The 11,559-nt window shown below is 43.4% G+C and overlaps 1 protein-coding gene across 1 annotated transcript in view; it reads right to left on the reverse strand.

Moving 5' to 3' along the window:
* Nucleotides 1–970, reverse strand: part of FLT1 (fms related receptor tyrosine kinase 1) — a 110,353-nt gene extending 109,383 nt beyond the window's left edge. The window contains exon 1 of the mRNA XM_028726398.2: nt 702–970. Coding sequence (XP_028582231.2) covers nt 702–777 — 76 coding nt within the window. The 5' untranslated portion in view covers nt 778–970. The remainder of the gene's footprint in view (nt 1–701) is intronic.
* Between the last annotated feature and the right edge of the window lie 10,589 nt (nt 971–11,559).

Raw genomic sequence — 11,559 nt, forward strand, 5'->3', positions numbered from 1 at the left:
CTTTAAGAAGGGAGCACCCTTCGAAAAATCCACGTGGAAAGCCCAAGCAGCTGGTTGCAGAGAGGGGTATATGGAAGGGCCGCTCGCCCACTGGGAGGGGGTGGAACGCGCATCCCCATACAAATGGTGCGGTTGGGGAAAGCCCATAGGAAGCTTCCTGGAGAAGCCTCAGTGCCGAGAGGATGACCTGATCCCAGAGGACTGGAGCGTTCATTCCGACCCCATTCCGCGTGGCCAATTTTGGAAGCGATTACTTTTTCCAGATTACAACTAGTCGGCGGCGGCGGCAAATGCGGAGCAGCCTGGCCTGACAATCAAAATCCAAGAAGCTGGTTCTGGGGGGAAAGCCTTGTTCAGATGAAGGAGGATGCCCTTCCTGACAGGTTTCCAACGCCCCGCTCTCGTTTCTGCGATGGCAATGATGACCCGTCGCTTAAAAACCGGGCGCATTTTAGAGAAGCGAGCGCAAGGTGCCACAAGGTAAGCGCGCCCGCGCGCTGCGCTACGCCAGCCTTGGAGGGAGCCGGAACAGGGACACGCTGGCTGGAGCCTGGCAAACCCCGAGAGCCCCTTTCTCTTGTGCGTTGTCCTAAAGCCCGATTCCTCTCAGATCCCCGTCCGCAGGATCCAGAAAGGCGTAAAGGATGGAGCGGCGCCCGGGCAGAGAAGGGACTTGCCGGTCCGCCGCCAGCAGCACTTACCTGCCAGAAGGAGCCAGCAGTTCAGCAGCCCGCCCAGCACGGCTCCAGAAAGCCCCCAACCAAACATGCCGCCCATCCGAAGCACGCCGATCGCTGCAAGGAGGAAACTAGCTGCTCCGAAGTGAGTCCTGCTCCCTCTCTCGCCCAAGGTCCGGCAAGCCCCGGCGCCGCGGAATAGGAACTTTCCCTCCTCTCGCTCTCGCCTTCCCTCCTCCGCAGACGGAGCGGATCGAAAGCAAAAGGTAGTATCCGAAGGGCGCTCAGCTTGCCGGGCTCGGCCCTTTTATAACCTCCCCAGCCCACATCCTCCTTTCCCAATCACGCCTCCACCCCCCACGTCACTTGCCCCCCCTGTCCGTCTTCTCCCCCCCCCCCCCCCATTTACAGCAATACCTTCGGCCGACCCCGCTTCCTGCCTGGGATGAGATAAAGATTGGCCGTCAGATTTCTGAAGGGGAACGAGGAGCACGACTTCTCGTCTCTGGCACGCTCCACTCCTGATCGGATTCCATTGCACGGGGGGGGGGGGGAGCGGGCGGGGAGGTGTTAAGCACCCTGGTTGTACATACTTGCTGTGCCAAACTGATCCCGCCGTGCGGGTGGGTCGATGGAAAATCGCACGGATTTATTGGCAGTTCCGTCCAAGAACGGCGCCACTCTTAAGCAGCGGACTTCGCAGAAAGTGGATATGGCTTTTTTGAACAATGCTTCTGGAAATCGTCTTTAAAGACTGTCCCTTTTCAGTCTTCCCTGGATTTCCACAAAACTGGAAGTGTTCAGGTTTTGTACTGAACGTAGGAATAATTGCGAGACGCACAACGCAGTGGAAGCCGGGGGGGGGGGTGAACCAGGTGGAAAAGCCCGTTTAAATTTGTTTGGGGAACTAGTTAAAAGCGTAAGAAAAGCCCTCTTGGAACTGACCAAAAGTCAATCGACCCAAAGAGCTTGCTCCTCACAGCGGCCATTCAGATGTCTCCAGGATACCCCATCAGCTGGTCCTCCCTAACGACTACTGTGTCTTGCTTTGAAAAGTGGAGGTTCTATGTAAGCAGCGTGGTAGATCTTTTGCAGTTCTAGGGGGCAGGAAAACGGAAAGCACGCAAACGACATAAAACTGGAAGGTATCTGTCCTATCTTATCAACCGTTCCTCTTGAACTACTAAGAGGCTGACCATTCTCTACATGGATTGCCCAATCTGCGACCCAACTGAATCCGAGACCAAAACTTCTATTTATCTATCTCAAAAGACCGAGGTTCCTCAACCCCCTAAGTGATGCAACTACGTCAGCATTTGAGGAAACTTCCTCCTCCAGGATGTTTCATCCCGGAGATCAATATCGCTCTCTGTGACTTCGTACCTAGGCGTGTGGTTCCCAATCGCTTCTGAGGCTAGGACAAGATCATCACGATCCTCTGTAGGCGGAGTCTGGGGTCCCCTCCTGCAAGCAGCAACCGCAGCCTTAGGTTTCTAAGAACTCGTTCACGAACTCGGTCAGGTTGGGCGCTGCAACATGAGACGGTTCAGAAGCGTCCCCGGGAGCAGCTAACACGACTAACAGCAACGCTTAGATTTAACTAGCTAAATGTCGATCGTAGACGATGGGCAGCTTGCAATCACAGTTACTACCTCTGCCCTGCCTAATTATAGCTATAATCTGTTATAGGTTTATGGACTAGCACAGTAAATGCTATTCTAAGAAGTCGGCTATCTCTAAACTTAAATTACAAAATTTGTTTGGTGTACCAAAATACTCTTTCATCCACCCCCTCTTCATTATTTTATTGCAATGTGGAAAAGATAAAGGATAAATACAAAAGCAATTGGAGGAAAAATCTCTTCTATAAGGGGTGTTCAAAGTTTTCTTATTTTTTTGCTCATCTTTGAGCATGGATTTTTTAAATGTGCTATGCTATAGTTGTTGTTGTTGTTTAGTCGTTTAGTCGTGTCCGACTCTTCGTGACCCCATGGACCAGAGCACGCCAGGCACCTCTGTCCTCCACTACCTCCCGCAGTTTGGTCAAACTCATGCTGGTAACCTCAAAAACGCTATCCAACCATCTCGTCCTCTGTCGCCCCCTTCTCCTTGTGCCCTCCATCTTTCCCAGCATCAGTGTCTTCTCCAGGGAGTCTTCTCTTCTCATGAGGTGGCCAAAGTACTGGAGCCTCAGCTTCACGATCTGTCCTTCCAGTGAGCACTCAGGTCTGATTTCCTTAAGAATGGATGCATTTGATCTTCTTGCCGTCCATGGGACTCTCAAGAGTCTTCTCCAGCACCATAATTCAAAAGCATCAATTCTTCGGCGATCAGCCTTCTTTATGGTCCAGCTCTCACTTCCATACATCACTACTGGGAAGACCATGCTTATAATGATCTATGAACATGTACCACTTTGAGGGTGCTTCCAGGCTATTACTGTTTTTGCATTGAATTCAAATTTAGGTCATGCAGTTATAGTTGATTTGGAGTGCTTGCACAAGAAATGTGCTTCCCCAAATGCGCTTGCAGTATGAGAAGTGATGGGGAAGTGCACTGGAAAGCATGAGAACACTTGCTTCTATATGACATCATCTAGCCTCCCTACAAACTAAAAAGATAAATAAATAGCCAACTCTGTCTAGTCTCCTTGCAAAGAAATCAGAATGAATGCTCTATAAACAGGTGGCCTGGAAGCACCCTGAGTAGTGGGAAGCAGCTAGATGTATTTGCAAAGCTACCTAAACAAAACAGCACATGTAATTGGCATTTTTATACTATTGGCATTAGATGATAGGATGTGACCTCTCAGTAGCTAATACTTTATTTGTTCCAATCACATGTCATCATGACAAGTGTAAGCTACGCTCAGTTTCCAACAATGTAAAAACACACTCAGAACAAAATGATCCATTCTAGAAGCACTTCCTGTGCTTTTGCACAGCTCTTGTTCATTTTAGTAGGGTTTGCTCAGCAGAATTTCCTGATGTCTTGTACCCTTGATACTATGGATGATATTGAACTAAGGTCTCATCCACACTTTGATTGTCTCATGCCTAGAAAAAAAAAGGTTATATGCAAAAAGTATTGGAAGAATCCTACCCTGAATTCTGTTTTCTCAAGCTTGAGCAGCAGATTTTCACAGAAATTCCTCTGATTATTCTAATTTTAGATTATTGCATTTGCATGCTATTTCTTCAATATTAACAGCTATTTACCTCAAATACCAGCACTGAATGCTTTATTACAGGCATATTTGCCAAGATCATGCTGAATTACGTATTTTGTAATCTTGAGGTGGCATATATGGCTAATTGTTCTAGTGATAAAAGGACTGCTAAACTTGTTATTGTTGCAACAATACAGTGATGTGGCCGTGAAAGAGTGGTATTTTACAAAATTGCAAATATATTGAAACAAATATAATTCTCTGCCCTGAAGAACACATGGCCGCTACAATTGTACATAAATAACAATACATGAGCAGGATGTCTTTATGCAGATTTCTCAATATATATTATTAAATATTAGTTAATGTATTCCCACACAACACACCTGCTAGGTAAGCAAACATCATTATCCTAATTTACAGAGAAGGAAATGAAAGCACACGGAAATTAAGCAATTGGGCTAACATCACAGGAAGTTAGTGACGAAGCCAAAAACAGCCCAGATCTCTTGAGTCCCACAAAGCCATATTGAATCAGGATTTTTATTTTTTTTAATGATTCAGCTTTCCAGTTTTAAAAGCAGTGGTTGGAGTGTTTCCTGAAGACGTGAAAAACTCTTATTAAAATGTAAAAAACAAAACAAAACAAAAAACCTTATCGTCATTGTAGGACTGGCTGATGGTCCTACATCTTAGATTCATATCCTGTCCTTGATACTGGCCAATAACAAATATCTCAGAGGAAAAGAACAAGAAGCCACAGGGTTCATTTTTATTGATGTGAATGTTATATAAGGATCCTATTCTCTATTTTCAAAATTCCCAAACATTATTATTATTATTATTATGGAACAGCTTGGAAAATGTGATTTCTATAAAGCCTTGATCTTACTTCTTTCCCATCACATAAGCAAATCCAAATGCTTTTCCTTGTTTTAATAATGAGAGATAAGGCCCTGTCTCCCAAAAGGAATTAACAATGGGAAGGAACAACAGTAGAGGATAAGCCCTAATCTGATCTTTAGATGAATTTCCCAACCCAAAACTCTACTTCACCAACCCTACTTCCTTTCAAGTTCCATGACTTCCCATGTGATAAAGATCCAGGAGTTGCTACAACTTTCGCAGTTCACTGCAGAGGACCCAAGCCTACTGAAATTTCAGTTGAAACATCATCCACCACAAGAAACAGGTCCATGCTGAACAAGGAACAAGAAAAGGCTCATATTCAGCAACTGAAAAAGTTAGGAGAGCATAGAACAAGTCACATCCTTACCCATCTTTTCATGAATGAACCAGGAGGTAGTAGAACAGTTTCCCTCTAGGCAAACATATACCAGCTGTATCACAAATTCAGGTTTGTTACCAGCACCTGTTGATGTAGGACAAGCACATGATGAGGACCAAACTACTCCACCCATTTATTTTTCAAATAAAAAGCAGTTGTGGCCCACCTGATATATATTGCACTCCTGATTGAAGACTCACACCAGTTTCCTGCTAAAAATAGTGCCCTTCCCTGCTGTTTGCAGTGAAGGGCATGCACCTTCAGGAACAAATAGCAAGAGGGGCAACAGGATATGTTCAGCAGCAGACTGGCATAGGGCCTGATGAATCTTAGTTGGCAATGCATTCCACAAGATGGTTACTACAACAGAAAACTCCCTGGTAGCCAGCCACTGGGCACCACAGGGTTGGATGAGTTGGAGTAGTAGGTCAGATGATGACCAGAACAAACAGGGAGATATACAGAAGATGGTACTCAAGTCCCATGCCTTTTAGGGTTTTAAATGTTAGCCCCAGTACAGTCATAAATATACTTCAGGTTGAGCGCTTTCGGGTTGCGCTCTGCGGTGACCCATAAGTAACAGAGCTTGTTACTTCTGGGTTTCACCGCTTGTGCATGCGCAGATGGTCAAAATGACGTCATGCGCATGCGCGGAAGCAGTGAAACGCGATTCGCGCAGATGCGCTGTCGCATCTTACGTTCTGTTCAGGATGCGAACGGGGCTCCGGAACAGATCCCCTTCGCATCCCAAGGTACCACTGTATCTTGATTTGAGTTCATGCAGAGAAAAACAAAATTGATGTAAAATATTGTGCAGCAACCTGCACAAATAAAATAAAATAGGTGTAATATAGTTTAAATGCTTATAGTTAAAATACAGCCAAAATCCTGACCCGGCTGGAACATTTTGTACCATTTTGCTGTGGCATAAATGCTTTTCAATGGCAGCCTCACATGAAGCATCCTGCAGTAATTTAAACCGGAGTTGACTTATGGATAACCACAGCAATTCAAATGTGTTAGGAATGATCATAGCTGGTAAATAAGCTGAAGCTAGAAAAAGGCCCCTCATTACTCAGTTCACTTCCACATTGAGCAACAGTGTCAGATCACCAAGCAGAACCAATAAGGCTACATTTTTATCTTTCTCACAGTGCAAGTCACCCACTATGGCAATCAAGGCAATTCAATATCACCACCCCAAACCAGGCCAAAAGCCAGACTGGATGGGATCTACATAATCAGTTTCATCCACAACCTCACCACCACACGTTCACATACCTTGCCCAGATATGAAACGGAGCGATAATTAGGCAAGAAGGGTCTGATTAAGATGTTTTCAATAAAGTCTGTACCACTGCCACTTACAGGTAAATACCCCTCTCTAAAAGAGGTATCTACTACTTCATATTCAGGTATAATGGATCCAGTACACTGGAAGTACTGATTCAACAAGCAAAGATGGACAAGGTCACAGGTGGTCAACAAGGTGATTCCTTCTGTATCATGAAAATAAATAAAAACAGTATAAAACAAAATAAGGTGATCCAATAAAACAGTCTAACTGGAGTCTCCATAGATTCATAGCTGGAAGGGACTCCAATGGTCATCTAGTCCAAACCTCTGGTTCAGCCCATATTTGAAATCTAACATCTGCATCTTCTCTCCAATACTCCAAATATTATCTAAATCCAACCATGTATTAGTTTCTAACATTAACTAACTAGCAGTTATGGGTGCCCTTGCAGCCCCAAACTCCGTTATCCTAGATCTAGATCTGTAACAATAGACATGACCACCCACACGACCCAGGTCTCAATTATGCATTCCAGGTTAATGGGTTGATCTGACACTTAAGTTTTGAATAACAGCTGATTTCCCTTTCACTGATCTGGCATAAAGCAGCAAGGTGTTGAGAACCAGTGGGAAATATGTAGGGCAAGCCCCTTGCCAGGGAACCACAAATAGATGAAAGACCAAATTAAGTACAGTATTAGCTGTTATAGATAGATAGTTATCTTTATTGTAGCTATTTGAAAACATAAGTAAAGCTTCCAATCACTTTCCTATGGCTGCACTGGAGGAGTGGGGAGACACACATGAGTGTAAGACTCATACACTGAATGCTAAGCCATAGTTTACATTCAAACCAGGTCAGTGTGTGTTTACCCTTTGCCAAAAGATTGAAATATGCCCATTTGCAATGGGGATTGCAAGTATTTCCTCTGTATGATAAATTTCCAGTATATGTGGCTCATTAACTACTTAGTAGAAGAAGTGACATTCAGCCACTCAGACTGAAAAATAGTAATATTTGTATCTGATTTGTTATATTATTAGTTATTAGTTTTAGTTGTATGTTGTTCCATTTAAAATTACAATAAAACTGTAAAATATAGAAATAAGCCCATGTGTTCATGCAGAAAACAACAAAGCATTTTTTCACCCAAATACTGTATGTTCATAAAGTGAGGAGCGGGGAGTTAACTACAGACAATCCTTGTTTTGCATGGGGGTTATGTTCCAGGCCTCTGCACATGTTGGCAGAGCACATGTAAGCCCACCCCACCCCTTTTTGTGACATCTTTATGATGTTTTGGGACTGCTTCCGGGTTTGGCACTGTGCATGCGTGCACGATCACACATCATTTGGACACGCCTAAATCAGCCTTGCCTGTATTACAAAAGTAATACTGGCTCATTATAGAAATCTCTGGTTTTTGAAAATAGTTGGTTAGAATCTGCTATTAAGTTAGTTATCCAGATATTAATATGATTTTATACTGGAAACTGAAATATCTATTTTAAGCTTGCTGTTCCTTTCCCAATGTTTAACTTCCTTTGAAAATATAAAGCAGAATCTTATGATGACAGGAAGAGTTTAACTTCTTATTGTGCATTCAGTTCAAAGTGGGAAGTAGAACTGTACTTTAATAAAGCAATCACGTTGTTTCCACCAACTGAGTCAGAAAGTCCTTGTGTTTTCCAAGCCCAGGAAAGCAAGATCCAGCAGATCATTATCCAGGACAGAAATGAGAGGGGTGTCTACTGACTTTTTCAGTTTTACTCTGGTTTTTCTCCAAGCTTACATGACCTTTTATGGAGGAACAAAACTCTGCTCAGAGGGATAAAGATAAAATCAATCGCAATGACATCACAATGAATAGTGGGGGAAAATATTTCTCCTATGGTGGCCATGTGTCCCACATTAACAGAGGACATTCCTCCATTTGAATGGTTTTCAGAGGACAGTTGTTTATTTGAAGGTGTCCTTTGTTCGTTTGTTTGTTTGACTGGCTGTCTGCTCCAAGTCCAGTTTAACAATAAAGTACCCTTAGAAGCCAGAGCAAGGGCCTGAAGTTGCCCACCAGTTGTTAGAACCTAGATAGCAAGCTTACGTAGGAAATTGTAATGGCTGAAGTAGTCCTTCAACACAGTTATATAGTGATAAGCAAAGCACTTCCTCCATGTACATTCATATAGGATTAGGTTGTTAGATATACTTTCTTCAAGTCACTGCCCTCAATGGTAAAAGAGTAAAGCATTTTCAGAAAAAAATAGGATATAAAATGAATGCTGATGCTGCTTCCCGTTCCTTTTCCAGAATCAGAAAGCCAGGTTTCCCGGGGTGTGTCCTGATTAGCAATAAAAAGGGAAAAGCATGATCCAAGTTAATTTTCCAGCCCTAAAAGGAAATGGTGTTTCCTGTATTATACAAAACTGGTGCCAATAAGACTGACATAAGAATCTATTGTCTTTTTAACAAAGCTATGGTAAGAAATGATGCCTGTGAAAATAGGCCACTGCAGGCAACAAGGAACTTTTTAGAGTGTGAGAGATTGAGTGAGTGTGCGTGCGTGCACATGCACACAAGTTCCAAGGATCAAAAGTGGAGAATACACCTTAATTCTGAGTAGCCAATGTGGTGTCCTTCAGATATTGTTGGGATCACAACTCCTATCATCCTTGACCACTGGCTATGCCAGTTGGGGCTGATGAGAGTTGTAGACCAACATTATCTGGAGAGGATAATCTGCTCTAGTCTAAAGCTGAAGCAGCCACTAATATAGTCATACAGTGGACGCTTGGGTTGCAAACGTGATCCATGCAGGAGGCACGTTTGCAACCCGCAGCATTTGCAACCTGCAACACCATGTCTGCGCACACGCGAGTTGCAATTCGACGCTTCTGTGCATGCGCCGAAACCCAGAAGTAACCTGTTCTGGTACTTCCGGGTTTGGCGTGGTACGCAACCCGAAAACACGCAACCTGAAGCATCTGTAAGCTGAGTTTGACTGTACTCCCAATGCTCTAAAATAAACATTAACAGTACAATCTCATACATACCTGCTCAGAAATACATAAACCTATAAAGTTCTGAAACATACTCCCAGGTAAGTGTATACAGGCACCTCCCTGCTTGTGCAGGATCAGCATGCATACACCCACTGATACACACACTCTTTTCGACGCTGAAAGGGTGTGGGGCAGGAGCAGAGTAGGGCAGGGCAGGGGTGGAATGGGACAGAGTAGTGGTGGAATGGGACAGAACGGGACTGCAACACAATTTCACCTTTGGGGTTTGACTTCACTAAGAACCATTTCCCACATTGTAAGTGAAAAAATAACAGTTGGTTCTCTGATAAATGTACCTACATGTTTCCCAACACCTGTAAAATTCACACTTTAGGTGAACATAATAGGCCAGATTCAAGGAATGGGTATCATCAGCAGAAGCCTACACAAAGACCTCTGTTAGCACAACAGTGATCCCCACAATGCTCCCCCCACATGCCCCCTCCCTGCTGGTTTGGGGGGATCAGAACAACCTACAGAACAGTGTGCAGTAAAGGAGAGGGAGGATTGAAATGCTTGCATTGACAGACCCAGTGTGTGCCAGCTGTGAAAAAGGCAAATTCCATGCTAGGGATCATTAGGAGGAAAGGGATTGACAATGAACTATTGATATCATAATGCCACTATACAAATCTACGGTGCAAACACATTTGGAAACCTGTGTACAGTACTGGTCACCTTGCCTCAAAAAAGATATTGTAGAAGTGGGGGGAAAGTTCAGAAAAGGTCAACCAAAATGATCAAGAGGATGGAGTGACTCCCCTGTGCAGAAAGGCTGCAGTGTTTGGGACTTTATAGTTTAGATTAGAAAAGGTGAGTAAGAGGCAACATGATATAAGTTTACAAAATTATGCACGGCATGAAGTGGATAGAGAAAGCTCTTCTCTATCTCATTTAACTTTATAACTCATGGATATCCAAGAAGCAGAAAGTTGGAAAATTCAGGACAGATAAAAGAAAGCACTTCTTCACTCACTGCAAAGTTAAAGTATGGAACTCGCTCCCATAGGAGGCAGTGATGGCCAATAACTTACATGGCTTTAAAAAATGACTGTATAAATTCATGGCAAAGACTATCATTGGCTACTAGCCACTATGGGTACTCTCTGTCTCCACAGCTGGAGGCAGGAATGCTTCCAAATAACTGTTGCTGGAGATCATGAAGGGGAGAGAGCTCTTGTGCTCAGATCCTACTTGAGGGTTTCGCACAGGCATCTGGGTTTTTTTTCTGCTGCTGCATCACACTGTTGACTCATGTCTAAGACCCCTTGATCCTTTTCACATGTATTACTGGCAAGCCAGGTGTCTCCCATCTTATACTGGTGCAGCTGGTTCTTCCTGTCTAAGTGTAGAACCTTACATTTGTCCCCACTGAAATTCATTTTGTTAGCTTGTGCTATCTGCATATTTGATTAGCATTCCCTCAACTCCTTAATCCAAGTCGTTTATAAAGACACTGAAAAACAACAGATCCAGGACATAATTCTGTTGCACTCCACATTTCACTTTTTTCCAAGATAACAAGGAGCCATTAGTGAATTACTTAATAATACTAATGGATTGTTTTAAACATGTGCCAAAAACAAAAATGTAGCCCTGAGCTGCTCAAACATGGCATTAAGGCTGCTGATATATTATTATTATTATTATTATTATTATTATTATTATTATTATTATTATTATTATTTCTATGCTGCTTTATATTTTAAAGAAAAAATATCATAGCAGTTTATAACACATTAAAACATCATATAAAACAATCCAAAATAAGACAAATTCAGGCTTCAAGGAAAATATTTCAGATCCTTTTCTAAGTGACATTTTGCTTTCCCCATATTTATTTGCCTACTTAATTTAAATAGCTACCCCATATCAGAATAACTCTAGGAAGCTAGGACCAGGACCTGGGAGATCAGGGCCCAAATCCCCACTCAGCCACAAAGGCCACCGGGCTACCCTGGGCCAGTCACAGGCTCTTAACCTACCTCACAGGGTTGCCGCAGGCACCAACTTCGGGGGGGGGGGGGTGAACCATGTACTCCTTGGAGAAAAAGATGGGATATAAATGC

This window comes from Podarcis muralis, chromosome 4 (assembly GCF_964188315.1).
Source record: "Podarcis muralis chromosome 4, rPodMur119.hap1.1, whole genome shotgun sequence".
In the NCBI taxonomy this organism is placed as follows: domain Eukaryota; kingdom Metazoa; phylum Chordata; class Lepidosauria; order Squamata; family Lacertidae; genus Podarcis; species Podarcis muralis.